The 18,963-nt window shown below is 34.1% G+C and overlaps 1 protein-coding gene across 1 annotated transcript in view; it reads right to left on the minus strand.

Moving 5' to 3' along the window:
- Positions 1 to 6,125: 6,125 nt before the first annotated feature.
- Positions 6,126 to 18,963, minus strand: part of bcan (brevican) — a 46,464-nt gene continuing 33,626 nt past the window's right edge. Inside the window, exons 11-14 of the mRNA XM_062062624.1 lie at positions 12,147 to 12,229; positions 11,931 to 12,075; positions 11,672 to 11,854; positions 6,126 to 6,323 (exon numbers count right to left, since the gene is read on the minus strand). Of these exons, the coding sequence (XP_061918608.1) occupies positions 6,223 to 6,323; positions 11,672 to 11,854; positions 11,931 to 12,075; positions 12,147 to 12,229 (512 nt within the window). The 3' untranslated portion in view covers positions 6,126 to 6,222. The remainder of the gene's footprint in view (positions 6,324 to 11,671; positions 11,855 to 11,930; positions 12,076 to 12,146; positions 12,230 to 18,963) is intronic.

An 18,963-nucleotide genomic window follows, 5' to 3' on the forward strand; every position in this document is an offset into this window, starting at 1 on the left:
TTTCGTACATCTATCTAGCTATCCATTCATCCATCAATTTTATCCAACCATCCCTCCAACCTTCCATCCATCCATCCATCCATCCAACCCTCCATCCATCCATCTATCCAGCCAACCATCTATCTACAAACCCGTTTCCATATGAGTTGGGAAATTGTGTTAGATGTAAATATAAACGGAATACAATGATTTGCAAATCATTTTCAACCCATATTCAGTTGAATGCACTACAAAGACAACATATTTGATGTTCAAACTCATAAACTTTTTTTTTTTTTTGCAAATAATAATTAACATAGAATTTCATGGCTGCAACACGTGCCAAAGTAGTTGGGAAAGGGCATGTTCACCACTGTGTTACATGGCCTTTCCTTTTAACAACACTCAATAAATGTTTGGGAACTGAGGAAACTAATTGTTGAAGCTTTGAAAGTGGAATTCTTTCCCATTCTTGTTTTATGTAGAGCTTCAGTCGTTCAACAGTCCGGGGGTCTCCGCTGTCGTACTTTACGCTTCATAATGCGCCACACATTTTCGATGGGAGACAGGTCTGGACTGCAGGCGGGCCAGGAAAATACCCGCACTGTTTTTTTACGAAGCCACGCTGTTGTAACACATGCTGAATGTGGCTTGGCATTGTCTTGCTGAAATAAGCAGGGGCGTCCATGAAAAAGACAGCGCATGGTGGCAGCATATGTTGTTCCAAAACCTGTATGTACCTTTCAGCATTAATGGCGCCTTCACAGATGTGTAAGTTACCCATGCCTTGGGCACTAATACACCCCCATACCATCACAGATGCTGGCTTTTCAACTTTGTGTTGATAACGGTCTGGATGGTTCGCTTCCCCTTTGGTCCGGATGACATGATGTCGAATATTTCCAAAAACAATTTGAAATGTGGACTCGTCAGACCACAGAACACTTTTCCACTTTGCATGAGTCCATCTTAGATGATCTCGGGCCCAGAGAAGCCGGCGGCGTTTCTGGGTGTTGTTGATAAATGGCTTTCGCTTTCCATAGGAGAGTTTTAACTTGCACTTACAGATGTAGCGATGAACTGTATTTAGTGACAGTGGTTTTCTGAAGTGTTCCTGAGCCTATGTGGTGATATCCTTTACACACTGATGGCGCTTGTTGATGCAGTGCCGTCCAGGGGATCGAAGGTCACGGTCATTCAATGTTGGTTTCCGGCCATGCCGCTTACGTGGAGTGATTTCTCCAGATTCTCTGAACCTTTTGATGATATTATGGACCGTAGATGTTGAAATCCCTAAATTTCTTGCAATTGCACTTTGAGAAACGTTGTTCTTAAACTGTTTGACTATTTGCTCACGCAGTTGTGGACAAAGGGGTGTACCTCGCCCCATCCTTTCTTGTGAAAGACTGAGCATTTTTTGGGAAGCTGTTTTTATACCCAATCATGGCACCCACCTGTTCCCAATTATACTGCACACCTGTGGGATGTTCCAAATAAGTGTTTGATGAGCATTCCTCAACTTTATCAGTATTTATTGCCACCTTTCCCAACTTCTTTGTCACGTGTTGCTGGCATCAAATTCTAAAGTTAATGATTATTTGCACACAAAAAAAAAAAGTTTATCAGTTTGAACATGAAATATGTTGTCTTTGTAGCATATTCAACTGAATATGGGTTGAAAATGATTTGCAAATCATTGTATTCCGTTTATATTTACATCTAACACAATTTCCCAACTCATATGGAAACGGGGTTTGTATGTATCACCCATCCTTCCATCATTCATCCATCCTTCCATACTTCCAACCAACCATCAATTCCATCCATCTTTCATCCATCCATCCAACCATCCATCAATTCCATATGTCCATCATCCATCCATACATCCGAATCTTCCATCAATTCCATCTATCATCCATCCATCTATCCAACCAATTATCTATCTATCATCCATCCTTCCAACTATCATCCATACTTCCAACCATCCGTCAATTCCATCTATCATCCATCATTTATACATCCATCCAACCACCCATCAATTCCATCATCCATCCAACATATATCATCCATCTATACATCCAACCATTCATCAATTCCATCTACCATTCATCCATCCTTCATCCAACCTCTCATCATTCCTCTATCCATCCAATTATCCAGTTCCATTCATACATTCCTCCATCATGTCATCCATCCAACCAACCATTCATCTTTCCATCCATCCATTCGTCTATCCCCTCCCTCCATCCATCAATTCCACCCAACCATTAATTCCATATGTCCATCATCCATCCATACATCCAAATCTTCCATCAATTCCATCTATCATCCATCCATCCAACCAATTATCTATCTATCATCCATCCTTCCATGATTCATCCATACTTCCAACCATCCGTCAATTCCATCTATCATCCAGCATTTATACATCCATCCAACCACCCATCAATTCCATCAATCCATCATCCATCCAACATCTATCATCCATCCATACATCCAACCATTCATCAATTCCATCTACCATTCATCCATCTAACCATCCTTCATCCAACCTCTCATCATTCCTCTATCCATCCAATTATCCAGTTCCATTCATACATCCCTCCATCATTTCATCCATCCAACCAACCATTCATCTTTCCATCCATCCATTCATGTATCCCCTCCCTCCATCCATCAATTCCACCCAACCATCCCTCCAACCGTCCATCCATCCATCTCTCGTCCATCCATCCAACCCTCCATCCATCATCCGCCTATTCATCCATCCATTCAATGTGTGTGTCTGTTTTTGGGGTAAATAAACAAGAAAATGCTTTCAAAGTAATCATTTTTGTACACTTTTGAAAAAACATTTTACAGTAGAAAAAAAATGGCAATCGGAATTTTTTCACAGTGCATTACTATAAATTATTATTTATTTAAAAAGGTATCACTGTTATATTTTACCTCAAAATTGTGGTGACTAAGCTGCAGTTTTTTTTTATCGTCAAATCATTGGTTGTTTTTACAGTGCATTACTGTAAATAAAAAAAATTAATCACTGTGATTTTTTACAGTAAAATTCTTGCAAGTGTGTTTTATACGGTTAAAAAAAAGTGGCAGAATTTTACTGTAAAATCTACTGACTTTTTCACAGTAATTACTGTAAATAGAAAAACATTACCATACTATTTGAATTTTTACTGTAACATTTTTAATCTATGATGATAGTTTTCACAGTGCATTACTGTAAATGGAAAAAAACAAAACGATACCACTGTTACGCTTACCTTTTTTTTTACCGTAAAATCGACTGTTGTTTTCACAGTGCATTACTGTAAATATAAGAACGGAACTAGTTGTTTTTTTACAGTGAAGTTCTGGTGACTGACAGTTTTAACGGTAAAAAAATTGCACTTGTAGCGTAAAACCTGACTTTTTTTCGCAAGTTATTTTTTTACAGTAAAAGTTTAGCTACTGCGCTGACAGGTTTTTTTTACTATAAAATCTACGGTTGTTTTCACAGTGCATTACTGTAAATAAAAAAAATTAATCACTGTAATTTTTTACAGTAAAATTCTTGCAACTGTTTTATACGGTTAAAAAAAGTGGCAGAATTTTACTGTAAAATCTACTGACTTTTTCACAGTGCATTACTGTAAATAGAAAAACATTACCATACTATTTGAATTTTTACTGTAACATTTTTAATCTATGATGATAGTTTTCACAGTGCATTACTGTAAATGGAAAAAAAAAAACGATACCACTGTTACGTTTACTTTTTTTTTTACCGTAAAATCGACTGTTGTTTTCACAGTGCATTACTGTAAATATAAGAACGGAACTAGTTGTTTTTTTACAGTGAAGTTCTGGTGACTGACAGTTTTAACGGTAAAAAAATTGCACATGTAGCGTAAAACCTGACTTTTTTTCGCAAGTTATTTTTTTACAGTAAAAGTTTAGCTACTGCGCTGACAGGTTTTTTTTACTATAAAATCTACGGTTGTTTTTACAGTGCATTACTGTAAACAAAAAAAATTAATCACTGTGATTTTTTACAGTAAAATTCTTGCAACTGTGTTTTATACGGTTAAAAAAAAGTGGCAGAATTTTACTGTAAAATCTACTGACTTTTTCACAGTAATTACTGTAAATAGAAAAACATTACCATACCATTTGAATTTTTACTGTAACATTTTTAATCTATGATGATAGTTTTCACAATGCATTACTGTAAATGGAAAAAAAACAAAACGATACCACTGTTACGTTTACCTTTTTTTTTTACCGTAAAATAGTTTGTTGTTTTCACAGTGCATTACTGTAAATATAAGAACGGAACTAGTTGTTTTTTTACAGTGAAGTTCTGGTGACTGACAGTTTTAACGGTAAAAAAAATTGCACTTGTAGCGTAAAACCTGACTTTTTTTCGCAAGTTATTTTTTTACAGTAAAAGTTTAGCTACTGCGCTGACAGGTTTTTTTACTATAAAATCTACGGTTGTTTTCACAGTGCATTACTGTAAATAAAAAAAATTAATCACTGTAATTTTTTACAGTAAAATTCTTGCAACTGTGTTTTATACGGTTAAAAAAAAGTGGCAGAATTTTACTGTAAAATCTACTGACTTTTTCACAGTAATTACTGTAAATAGAAAAACATTACCATACCATTTTAATTTTTACTGTAACATTTTTCATCTATGATGATAGTTTTCACAGTACATTACTGTAAATGAAAAAAAAAAAACGATACCACTGTTACGTTTACCATTTTTTTTTACTGTAAAATCGACTGTTGTTTTCACAGTGTATTACTGTAAATATAAGAACGGAACTAGTTGTTTTTTACAGTGAAGTTCTGGTGACTGACAGTTTTATTGGTAAAAAAAATTGCACTTGTAGCGTAAAACCTGACTTTTTTTCGCAAGTTATTTTTTTACAGTAAAAGTTTAGCTACTGCGCTGACAGGTTTTTTTACTATAAAATCTACGGTTGTTTTCACAGTGCATTACTGTAAATAAAAAAAATTAATCACTGTAATTTTTTACAGTAAAATTCTTGCAACTGTGTTTTATACGGTTAAAAAAAAGTGGCAGAATTTTACTGTAAAATCTACTGACTTTTTCACAGTAATTACTGTAAATAGAAAAACATTACCATACCATTTTAATTTTTACTGTAACATTTTTCATCTATGATGATAGTTTTCACAGTACATTACTGTAAATGAAAAAAAAAAAACGATACCACTGTTACGTTTACCATTTTTTTTTACTGTAAAATCGACTGTTGTTTTCACAGTGTATTACTGTAAATATAAGAACGGAACTAGTTGTTTTTTACAGTGAAGTTCTGGTGACTGACAGTTTTATTGGTAAAAAAAATTGCATTTGTAGCGTAAAACCTGACTTTTTTTCGCAAGTTATTTTTTTACAGTAAAAGTTTAGCTACTGCGCTGACAGGTTTTTTTACTATAAAATCCACGGTTGTTTTTACAGTGCATTACTCTAAATAAAAAAAACAGAATCACTGTTATTTTTTACGGTAAAATTATCGCAACTGTGTTTTATACGGTTGAATATAAGTGGCAGAATTTTACTGTAAAATCTACTCACTTTTTTCACAGTGCATTACTGTAAATAGAAAAACTGTACCTACCAAACCATTAGAATTTTTAATCTATTATTGTCATTTTCACAGTGCATTACTGTAAATGGAAAAAAAACGGTACCACTGTTACTTTTACCATTTTTTACAGTAAAATCGACGATTGTTTTCACAGTGCATTACTGTAAATATAAGAACAGAACTAGTTGAAATTGTGGCGACTGACAGTTTTAATGGTAAAACTTGACTTTTTTTCGCAGTTATTTTTTTCACGGTAAAAGTTTAGCAATTTTTACAATAAAATCTATGGTTGTTTTTACAGTGCATTACTGTAAATGTAAAAATGGTAGTTGTAAAATTCTGGCAACGGAGTTATTTACAGCAAAATATATCTGCTGTTTATGTAAATTAAGATGGAATATCCCCAAAAAAGTACAATTTGAAGTTAATATCATGTTTTTTGGAAAGAAACGTGTCTCAAAAGTAAAGTAAACTTAGACTTTGCTGTTTTCACACGCAAACGATGGCAAAAAAAAAGAAGGTAAGTGACCCAGGAGAAGATTTAATTGAGGACAAAAAAGAAAGCATTGTTGTGGATTAGGGTTGAAGAACTACAGTCGTGTTAGTGAGCGGCCGTTAAGAAGAAGTTCTACTTGTTATGAGAGCTGCTTTTTGCGAGGACCTCCGTCACCTCCTCCTCATTCCGTGACAGAAGATCTGACCTTGCTGAGTGCTCCTCCTGAGGCGCAGCTGAAGAGGGGTGGAAAAGACGTACATGTTAACATAGAGACTAATATTGTGTGGAGGTTATTTTGTGTCTTTATTGCTAAAGTTTTTTTTGACACTAAATTTTTGTAACTGAATTTTTTGCGTTTCAATTTTGTGAACTGATTTTTATTTTATTTTTTTATTTTATTTTTTTTTACATCAAATTATGCTGACAATTTTATTAAATAAAACCTTGTGAGCAAAATGGGTGTGTTTTAAAATTGTGTGTGAAAATATACCGTTCCAAAAAATCAGCGTACAAAAACTCAATGTAAAAAAAATTCTGCATACAAAAATTCAGTGTCAAAAAATTCAGCGTGCAAAAAAATCAGTGTAAAATAATTCAGGGTACAAAAATTCAATGTAGAAAAAATTCAGCGTACAAAAATTCAGCGTGCAAAAAATCCGGGTGAAATTAAGTGAAAAAAAATTCAGCGTGCAAAAAAATTCATTGTAAAATAATTTAGGGTAAAAAAATTCAGTGTAAAAAAATCACCTGACAAAAAATTTGTGTACAACAGTTTAGTGTAAAAAAAATCAGTGTGAAAATAAGTTAGCATACAAAAATTAAGTGTAAAATAATTTAGCATTCAAAAATTCACTGTAAAAAAATTCAGTGTACAAAAATTAAATGTGAAATAATTTAGCATATAAAAATTAATTGTAAAAAAAAAATTCAGCGTAAAATGATCAAGCATACAAAAAAATTCAGTGTAAAAAATTAAGTCAACAAAAATTCAGCGTACAAAAATTCAGTGTAAAATAATTTTTGCGTACACAAACTCAATGTAAAATAATTAAGCGTACAAACTTTCAGTGTGAAATAATTTTGCGTAAAATAATTCAGGGCAGAAATGTTCATTGCTTCAAAACTCAAGACCCACTTGTGGTAAAACAGCACCACTTCAAACCTGACACTTCATTGGCTGGTTCTGAGGCAGGATCCATTGCTTCAGTCTTTACTAGAAAGGTCTTGGATTTTAAAACAACAAATATTTACGCACTGAATTTTTATACGCAGATTTTTTTTCACACTGAATTTTAAAACACTAAAATTATATATATATATATACATATATATATATATATACATATATATATATAATAAAATAAATAAATATATATATATATATATATATATATATATATATATATATATATATATATATATATATATATATATATATATATATATATATATATTTTTATTTTTTTTTTTATTTTTTTATTTTTTTATTTTTTTTTTACATATTTTTTGGTACTGTAAAATCTCCGGTTGTTTTCACAGGGCATTCCTGTAAACAGTACCAGTTGTTTTTTTTTACTGCAATCTTTGTACTGTAAAATCTTCAGATATTGTTTTTACAGGAAATTGTTCTAAATTGAAAAACAGTAGTACTTATATTTTCACAGTAATTGTTTAAACTACAAAATCTTTGGCTATTGTTTTAACAGGAAATTACTGTGAATTGAAACAAGGTGGCAACGTTATTTTTACGGTAAAATTCAGGCAACTAAACTGCCACTTTTTTTTTTACCGTAAAATCTTCGGTTGTATTTACAGTGCATTACTGTACATTGAAAACGCTACTACTTGAACTATTACAGTAATTTTTTTTGTATTGTATAATGTTCTGTTGTTTTTACAGTTAATTACTGTAAATTGAAAACGCTATCACATTTTTTTTTTTTACGGTAATTTTTTTTGCACTGTAATATCTTCTGTTGTTTTTACAGGGCTTTATTGTAAATTGAAAACGCTATCACTTTTATTTTTACGGTAATTTTTTTTGTACTGTAAAAACTTCTGTTGTTTTTACAGGGCATTACTGTAAATTGAAAACGCTACCACTTTCATTTTTACAGTAGTTTTTTTGTACTGTAAAATCTGTGGCTGTTTTACAGAGCATTACAGTAAATTGAAAAAGGGTACCAATTTTATTTTGCCTGTAAAATTCAGGCAACTAAGTTGCCAGTTTTTTGTATTTTTTTTACCGTAAAATCTACGGTTGGTTTTACAGTTTAATACTGTAAATTTAAAAAAACGGTAACACTTTTCTTTAACTGTATTTTTTTTTGTCCTGTTAAATCTTCGGCTATTGATTTTACAGGAAATTACTGTAAATTGAAAATGCTATCAATTTTATTTTTACAGTAGTTTTTTTGTACTGTAAAATCTTCTGTTGTTTTAACAGTGCATTACTGTAAATTGAAAATGATGTCACTTTTACTTTTACAGTAGTTTTTTTGTACTGTAAAATCTTTGGCTATTGTTTTACAGAGCATTACTGTAAATTGAAAAATGGTACCAATATTATTTTAACGGTAAAATTCAGGCGACTAAGCTGCGTTTTTTTTTTGTTTTTTTACCATAAAATCTACGATTGGTTTTACAGTTTAATACTGTAGATTGAAAAACTGTAAAACATTTTCTTTTATAGTATTTTTTTGTACTGTTATATCTTCGGCTATTGATTTTACAGGAAATTACTATAAACTGAAACACGTTACCAATGTTATTTTTACGATAAAATTCAGGCCGCCACTTTTTAGTTTTTTTACCGTAAAATCTACGGTTGGTTTTACAGTTTAATACTGTAAATTAAAAAACGTTAAACATTTCTTTTACAGCATTTTTTTTGTACTTTAAACTCTTCGGCTATTGTTTTTACAGTGCTTTTATACTCACAGTATTTGTTTGTACTGTAAAATCTTGGGCTCCTGTTTTTACAGGAAATTACTGTCAATTGAAACGCGGTACCAAGGTTATTATTCAGGCAACTAAGCTGCCACTTTGTTTTTTACCATAAAATGTGTTGTTTTTACAGTGCAATTCTGTAAATTGAAAAATGGTAAGATTTTCTTTTTACAGTATTTTTTTTTTGTACCGTTAAAATCTTCGGCTATTGTTTTTACAGGAAATGACTGTCAATAACTACCAATGTTATTTTTACGGTAAAATTCAGGCAACTCAGCTGCCACTTTGTTTTTTACCGTAAAATTTAAATTTGTTGTTTTTACAGTGCAATACTGTAAATTGAAAAATGGTAACACTTTCTTTTTACAGCATTTTTTTTGGTAACGTTAAAATCTTCGGCTATTGTTTTTACAGAAAATGACTGTCGATTACTACCAATGTTATTTTTACGGTAAAATTCAGGCAACTCAGCTGCCACTTTGTTTTTTAACGTAAAATTTACATTTGTTGTTTTGACAGTGCAATACTGTAAATTGAAAAACGGTAACACTTTCTTTTTACAGCATTTTTTTTTGTACCGTTAAAATCTTCGGCTATTGTTTTTACAGGAAATGACTGTCAATTACTACCAATGTTATTTTTACAGTAAAATTCAGGCAACTCAGCTGCCACTTTGTTTTTTACCGTAAAATTTACAATTGTTGTTTTTACAGTGCAATACTGTAAACTGAAAAATGGTAACACTTTCTTTTTACAGCATTTTTTTTTTGTACCGCTAAAATCTTCGGCTATTGTTTTTACAGGAAATGACTGTCAATTACTACCAATGTTATTTTTATGGTAAAATTCAGGCAACTCAGCTGCCCCTTTGTTTTTTACCGTAAAATTTACATTTGTTGTTTCGACAGTGCAATAAATGATAAATGATAAATGGGTTATACTTGTATAGCGCTTTTCTACCTTCAAGGTACTCAAAGCGCTTTGACAGTATTTCCACATTTACCCATTCACACACACATTCACACACTGATGGCGGGAGCTGCCATGCAAGGCGCTAACCAGCAGCCATCAGAGGCAAAGGGTGAAGTGTCTTGCCCAAGGACACAACGGACGTGACTAGGAAAATACTGTAAATTGAAAATGCTACCACTTTTATACTTACAGTATTTGTTTGTACTGTAAAATCTTGGGCTACTGTTTTTACAGGAAATTACTGTCAATTTAAATGCGGTACCAATGTTATTATTCAGGCAACCAAGCTGCCACTTTCTTTTTTACCGTAAAATTTACATTTGTTGTTTTTACAGTGCAATACTGTAAATTGAAAAATGGTAACACTTTCCTTTTACAGCATTTTTTTTGTTGTACCGTTAAAATCTTCAGCTATTGTTTTTACAGGAAATGACTGTCGATTACTACCAATGTCATTTTTACGGTAAAATTCAGACAACTCAGCTGCCACTTTGTTTTTTACCGTAAAATTTTACATTTGTTGTTTTTACAGTGCAATACTGTAAATTGAAAAATGGTAACACTTTCTTTTTACAGCATTTTTTTTGTAACGTTAAAATCTTCGGCTATTGTTTTTACAGGAAATGACTGTCGATTACTAGCAATGTTATTTTTACGGTAAAATTCAGGCAACTCGGCTGTCACTTTATTTTTTACCGTAAAATTGACGTTTATTGTTTTTACAGTGCAATACTGTAAATTGAAAAATGGTAACACTTTGTTATTACAGCCTTTTTTTTGTAACGTTAAAATTTTCGGCTATTGTTTTTACAGGAAATGACTGTCAATAACTACCAATGTTATTTTTACGGTAAAATTCAGGCAACTCAGCTGCCACTTTGTTTTTTACCGTAAAATTTAAATTTGTTGTTTTGACAGTGCAATACTGTAAACTGAAAAATGGTAACACTTTGTTATTACAGCATTTTTTTTGTAACGTTAAAATCTTCGGCTATTGTTTTTACAGGAAATGACTGTCAATTACTACCAATGTTATTTTTATTGTAAAATTCAGGCAACTCAGCTGCCACTTTGTTTTTTACCGTAGAATTTACATTTGTTGTTTTGACAGTGCAATACTGTAAATTGAAAAATAGTAACACTTTCTTTTTACAGCATGTTTTTGTAACGTTAAAATCTTCGGCTATTGTTTTTACAGGAAATGACTGTCAATTACTACCAATGTTATTTTTACGGTAAAATTCAGGCAACTCAGCTGCCACTTTGTTTTTTACCGTAAAATTTACAATTGTTGTTTTTACAGTGCAATACTGTAAATTGAAAAATGGTAACACTTTCCTTTTACAGCATTTTTTTTGTTGTACCGTTAAAATCTTCGGCTATTGTTTTTACAGGAAATGACTGTCGATTACTACCAATGTTATTTTTACGGTAAAATTCAGGCAACTCATTTGCCACTTTGTTTTTTACCGTAAAATTTACATTTGTTGTTTTTACAGTACAATACTTTAAATGGAGAAAAAAAAGGTACCACTTTTATTTTTACAGTAAAATTCTGCGATTGAGTTGTCAGATTTTTTAATTTTTTTTTGCAATCTAACATTTGACCTCTGCCTTCGTATTAAAACAAAGCACGTTAGCATTAGCATGAATGGTTTACCTGGCAGGCAGGTGATCATTGGCTCCTCCCACTGGCCGCCAGGCAGGCAGGCGATGACGGGATTCATTTTCTGCACGAAGCCCTGCCCGCAGCGGTAGCGCACCTTGGTGTGCGTCTCGTAGTGTGTCCGCGTCTTGCCGAATGGCTTGGCGTTGGCGACCGCCGGAGGTTGACGGCACGACGCTGGGGGGGGAGGGGAGACGACACTGGTCAGGCCGGAGACCCTCGCGGGTGTTTTTGACGAGCGGCCCGGACTCACAGACGCCCCTCTTGCATGTGTAGGACAGGTGGTAGTTGCACGGCACGTCGCTCCAGCGTCCGCCGTCGTCCCACACCATGGCCACGCAGTCCTCTCCGGACAGGAAGTAGCTGTCGGGTTGTCCTCTGTGCCAGTTCTCAAACAGCTGCGTCACGAGAGGAGAGGGGGGGGGGCTTAAAACGTGAGAGGGAGAAAAAGGCGGCAGCAAAAACTGACCAGAAGGTTCCCGTCCGACCAGCGGAAGTCTCCCTCGATGGTTTTGTCGCTCAAACCGATCCACTGATACTCTTTGTACTCGTCTGTTGGCGAAACACACGCAGAGAGATTTGATTAGATTTTTTTATTAAGGATCCCCATTAGCTGGTTGCCACAACAACCCACTAGTCTCCCTGGGGGTCCACAAACTCAATACAATTACAAGTAAAAGCATATAATTATAACTACACAATACAGAAGCAAATAAAACTCATCAACAAGCAAACAATTTACAGTCTGAGAATACTAGTTACCATATAAATATAACTACACAATATAAAACCAAGCAAAAATCATCAACAAGCAAACTAATTTACAGACTCAGATAAAATATTAGTTTCCTTTTAAAAACCTGTTTACGTTCAATGCCGGTGAGAATTCGAGGCAGGTTAGGCCATCAGACTGTATAATGCATGTGTTCCTTTTTGACTGTACTTGAATGTATAATAGACCGTATTTATATTATTCACATGTGAATAATGCTGTATAACAGACTGTATTTATATTATTGACATGTAAATAAATAAATAAATGATAAATGGGTTATACTTGTATAGCGCTTTTCTACCTTCAAGGTACTCAAAGCGCTTTGACAGTATTTCCACATTCACCCATTCACACACACATTCACACACTGATGGCGGAAGCTGCCATGCAAGGCGCTAACCAGCAGCCATCAAGAGCAAGGGTGAAGTGTCTTGCCCAAGGACACAACGGACGTGACTAGCAACCACCAGCAGTAACCAGCAACACTCCGATTGCTGGCACAGCCACTCTACCAACTTTGCCACAATAATGCTGTGTAATAGACTGTATTTATATTATTCACATGTGAATAATGCTGTATAATAGACTGTATTTATATTATTCACATGTGAATAATGCTGTATAACAGACTGTATTTATATTATTCACATGTGAATAATGCTGTATAATAGACTGTATTTATGTTATTCACATGTGAATAATGCTGTGTAACAGACTGTATTTATATTATTCACATGTGAATAATGCTGTATAATAGACTATTTATGTTATTCACATGTGAATAATGCTGTATAACAGACTGTATTTATATTATTCACATGTGAATAATGCCGTATAATAGACTGTATTTATATTATTCACATGTGAATAATGCTGTATAATAGACTGTATTTATGTTATTCACATGTGAATAATGCTGTATAACAGACTGTATTTATATTATTCACATGTGAATAATGCCGTATAATAGACTGTATTTATATTATTCACATGTGAATAATGCTGTATAACAGACTGTATTTATATTATTCACATGTGAATAATGCTGCGTAATAGACTGTATTTATATTATTCACATGTGAATAATGCTGTATAATAGACTGTATTTATATTATTCACATGTGAATAATGCTGTATAATAAACTGTATTTATATTATTCGCATGTGAATGATGCTGTGTAACAGACTGCATTTATATTATTCACATGTGAATAATGCTGTATAACAGACTGTATTTATATTATTCACATGTGAATAATGCCGTATAATAGACTGTATTTATATTTTTCACATGTGAATAATGCTGTATAATAGACTGTATTTATGTTATTCACATGTGAATAATGCTGTATAACAGACTGTATTTATATTATTCACATGTGAATAATGCCGTATAATAGACTGTATTTATATTATTCACATGTAAATAATGCCGTATAATAGACTGTATTTATATTATTCACATGTGAATAATGCTGTATAACAGACTGTATTTATATTATTCACATGTGAATAATGCTGCGTAATAGACTGTATTTATATTATTCACATGTGAATAATGCTGTATAATAGACTGTATTTATATTATTCACATGTGAATAATGCTGTATAATAGACTGTATTTATATTATTCACATGTGAATGATGCTGTATTATAGACTGTATTTATATTATTCACATGTGAATAATGCTGTATAATAGACTGTATTGATATTATTTACATGTGAATAATGCTGTATAACAGACTGTATTAATATTATTCACATGTGAATAATGCCGTATAATAGACTGTATTTATATTATTCACATGTGAATAATGCTGTATAATAGACTGTATTTATGTTATTCACATGTGAATAATGCTGTATAATAGACTGTACTTATATTATTCATATGTGAATAATGCTGTGTAATAGACTGTATTTATATTATTCACATGTGAATAATGCTAATAGACTGTATTTATATTATTCACATGTGAATAATGCGGTATAACAGACGGTATTTATATTATTCACATGTGAATAATGCTGTGTAACAGACTGCATTTATATTATTCACATGTTAATAATTCGGTATAATAGACTGTTTATATAATATTCACATGTGAATAATGCTGTATAATAGACTGTATTTATATTATTCACCTGTGAATAATGCTGTATAATAGACTGTATTTATATTATTCACATGTGAATGATGCTGTGTAACAGACTGCATTTATATTATTCACATGTGAATAATGCTGTATAATAGCTTGCTTCACACTACAGCAGGGCTATTGAGGCCACACTACTATTTGAGCCCAAGGACTTCATCTAGTTAGGTAAGTTTTGATTATATTACTGCGGTAAATATAATTGATCTATAGTATTTACGTTTAATAGAGATGTAATTGCTTGGTACTGTATGACTGTAGACTACTCCAGCAGACTTCCACTCAAGCTAGCTAGCTGTTCCTGTACTTGTTAAATGATGTTGGGGCCAATATCTCTAGCTAGCTAGGTTTATGTACCACCACACAGTCTCATAATGAACCGAAAATATTTCTCTGTTAGCCGTGATGCTAATTTTCTCTATGTTAAATCCCATTAATTTATGCTAACAACGTTAGCGATCCGAATTTACCTTTTTTGTGATCTGTAAAGTTCAACTAGCAAATACTAAATCAAAACGTGTAGTTTCCTCCGCCTTCTGTTCTGCCTGTCATTCTGTTGTCATACAAGAATGTAGGTTATAGTTGGATTTAGCATGCTGATTGAGTGTTCATTTATTCATCTAGCCTGTTTCTATTCATTTGTCCATCAGTTGAATATTTTTAAAGACTACTCCAATTGTTTAGCTGACTATTTATATGTGCTAGAAGACATGCAGGCTATTTCTACAGTGGAGTCACCCGCTTTCAGGCAGCTAATTAGCATGATACCGGCGTCAAACAGCAAATGGCACGGAAAACATTTTCACGTACCTGGACACAGTGGACAGTGAGTACATAAACATGGAAAGCGAGCTAAAGAAAACACTCCAAACTCTGCCTCTGCTCATCATTCAGCACTGAAGGTACACACACTCTGTCAATTCTCTTATATACTCTTTCATTCTAGACTTCTAGAGTGTTTGATTATCACATCACTCTAAATGTGTAGACTATAAAGTTCACAAACATAAAGAGGGTGTGTTGTATGTAGACCACATTGCTTAGCAGAGTTCAGTGACGCAAATGCATGTCAAGTTGATCAACATATTGTATTATTCTCCAGTGCAATAACAGTACTGAAATGAAGGCTAAAAGGGAATTAAAGGCCTACTGAAATGATTTTTTTAAATTTAAACGGGGATAGCAGATCCATTCTATGTGTCATACTTGATCATTTCGCGATATTGCCATATTTTTGCTGAAAGGATTTAGTATACAACAACGACGATAAAGTTTGCAACTTTTGGTCTCTGATAAAAAAAAAGCCTTGCCCCTACCGGAAGTAGCGTGACGACACCGGAGGAAGGACTGCTCACATTTTCCTATTGTTTACACCAGCAGCGAGAGAGATTCGGACCGAGAAAGCGACGATTACCCCATTAATTTGAGCGAGGATGAAAGATTCGTGGATGAGGAACGTGAAAGTGAAGGACTAGCGTGCAGTGCAGAACGTATCTTTTTTCGCTCTGACCGTAACTTAGGTGCAAGGGTTCATTGGATTCCACACCCTCTCCTTTTTCTATTGTGGATCACGGATTTGTATTTCAAACCACCTCGGATACTATATCCTCTTGAAAATGAGAGTCGAGAACGCAAAATTGACATTCACAGTGACTTTTATCTCCATGACAATACATCGGTGAAGCTCTTTAGCTACTGAGCTAACGTGATAGCATCGGGCTTTACTGCATATAGAAACAAAACAAATAAGTCCCTGACTGGAAGGATAGACAGAAGATCAACAATACTACCAAACTCTGGACATGTAAATACACGGTTAATGCTTTCCAGCTTGGCGAAGCTTAGCAATGCTGTTGCTAACGACGCCATTGAAGCTAACTTAGCTACGGAACCTCGACAGAGCTATGCTAAAAACATTAGCTCTGCACCTACGCCAGCTCTCATCTGCTCATCACGACCCGTGCTCCCCTGCGTTCCAGCGATCGACGGTGCGACAAAGGATTTCACCCGATCACCGATGCGGTTGGCGGCCCGGAGACGGAGGAAGTCAAGGTGAGGTCGTTCGGCTAGCGCGTCTGCTTTCCTCAAAGTCCTCCTGGTTGTGTTGCTGTAGTCCGCCGCTAATACACCGATCGCACCTACAGCTTTCTTCTTTGCAGTCTCCATTGTTCATTAAACAAATTGCAAAAGATTCACCAACACTGATGTCCAGAATACAGTGGAATTTTGGGATGAAAACAGAGCTTTTTTGTATTGTATTCAATGGGTCCGAATACTTCCGTATCAACCGTTGACGTCACGCGCATACATCATCATATATAGACGTTTTCAACCGGAAGTGTGGCAGGAAATTTAAAATTGCACTGTATAAGTTAACCCGGCCGTATTGGCATGTGTTGCAATGTTAAGTTTTCATCATTGATATATAAACTATCAGACTGCGTGGTCGGTAGTAGTGGGTTTCAGTAGGCCTTTAATGGGAGCTTTAAAAAAAGAAGAAGAAAAAAATAAGTAACTAAATAGTTACTTTTCACAGTAACACATTACTTTTTGGTGAAAGTAACTGAGTTACTTTTGAAATAAAGTAACTAGTAACTGTAACTAGTTACTGGTTTTCAGTAACTAACCCAACACTGATCATTACACAGGCCAAACCATGATGCTCAAAAAAACCAAGAATGCCCATTCTAAAAAAAGCCAGGGGGTAACCTTTGGGTCCCGATACAGCTGTCCATTTATGTACAGCCTTAAGATTAATTTGAAGAGTCTGGCAGGCCATAGTTTGGACAACCCTGTTTTAAACCGTCACCGGCGTTACAAGGTTGTTCAAATTCCACCCTAAAGTCTCCATGGCAACAGCCCGCAGGTCGCCCGGCAGAAGAATGTCAGATAAGCATCTGAGGGCGTATGTGCAGACCAAACAGCAACATGCAAGCAAGTGTTGAGTCTACTTCCCAACACTTGCAGCCCGCTCCCAAACAAATTTGCCACTTTGCACGCGCACGGGAATGTTAGAAAAGCAGATATGACGCGCTGACGTCTTAAAAGCTGCAAAGCGCACGTGAACATGTCCACGGCGTTCGTTACAGCGTTCGTTAAACCTCTGCCTTTTTTCAAATGAAATGCTCTCGGGCCGCATGCAGCTCCTTAGCGCCGCCCTAGTGGCTCCCTGGAGCTTTTTCAAAAATTTATGAAAATGGAAAAAGATGGGAAATATATACTGTATTTGTTTTAATATGGTTTCTGTAGGAGGACAAACATGACACAAACCTTCCTAACTGTTAGTAAGTCCACTGTTTAATATGTTTGTGTTCACTTATGACAGAATTTGGCGAGCGCCATTTTGTCCTACTCATTTCGGCGGTCCTTGAACTCACCGTAGTTGTGTGGACTGTGACGCAACAGTTTGTTTACATGTACAACTTTCTCCGACACTGCCACAGAAACACATGTTTTATGCCACTCTCTCTTTGTCTCATTTTGTCCACCAAACCTTTTATGCTGCGCTTGAATGCACAAAGATGAACTTTGTTGACGTTATTGACTTGCTTGGAGTGCTAATCAGGTCAATGCTTGCAGTCATACAATGGTCACTGCATGTGTACATATATATATATATATATATATATATATATATATATATATATATATATATATATATATATATATATATATATATATATATATATATATATATATATATATATATATATATATATATATATATACACACCGTATACATACACTACCGTTCAAAAGTTTGGGGTCACATTGAAATGTCCTTATTTTTTAAGGAAAAGCACTGTACTTTTCAATGAAGATAACTTTAAACTAGTCTTAACTTTGAAGAAATACACTCTATACATTGCTAATGTGGTAAATGACTATTCTAGCTGCAAATGTCTGGTTTTTGGGGCAATATCTACATAGGTGTATAGAGGCCCATTTCCAGCAACTATCACTCCAGTGTTCTAATGGTACAATGTGTTTGCTCATTGGCTCAGAAGGCTAATTGATTATTAGAAAACCCTTGTGCAATCATGTTCACACATCTGAAAACAGTTTAGCTTGTTTCCAGAAGCTACAAAACTGACCTTCCTTTGAGCAGATTGAGTTTCTGGAGCAACACATTTGTGGGGTCAATTAAACGCTCAAAATGGCCAGAAAAAGAGAACTTTCATCTGAAACTCGACAGTCTATTCTTGTTCTTAGAAATGAAGGCTATTCCACAAAATTGTTTGGGTGACCCCAAACTTTTGAACGGTAGTGTATGTATATATATATATATATATATATACACACATATTATATTAACATATATAAATGTGTATATATACATACACATACATATAT

This window comes from Entelurus aequoreus, linkage group LG11 (genome assembly GCF_033978785.1).
Source record: "Entelurus aequoreus isolate RoL-2023_Sb linkage group LG11, RoL_Eaeq_v1.1, whole genome shotgun sequence".
NCBI classification, from domain to species: domain Eukaryota; kingdom Metazoa; phylum Chordata; class Actinopteri; order Syngnathiformes; family Syngnathidae; genus Entelurus; species Entelurus aequoreus.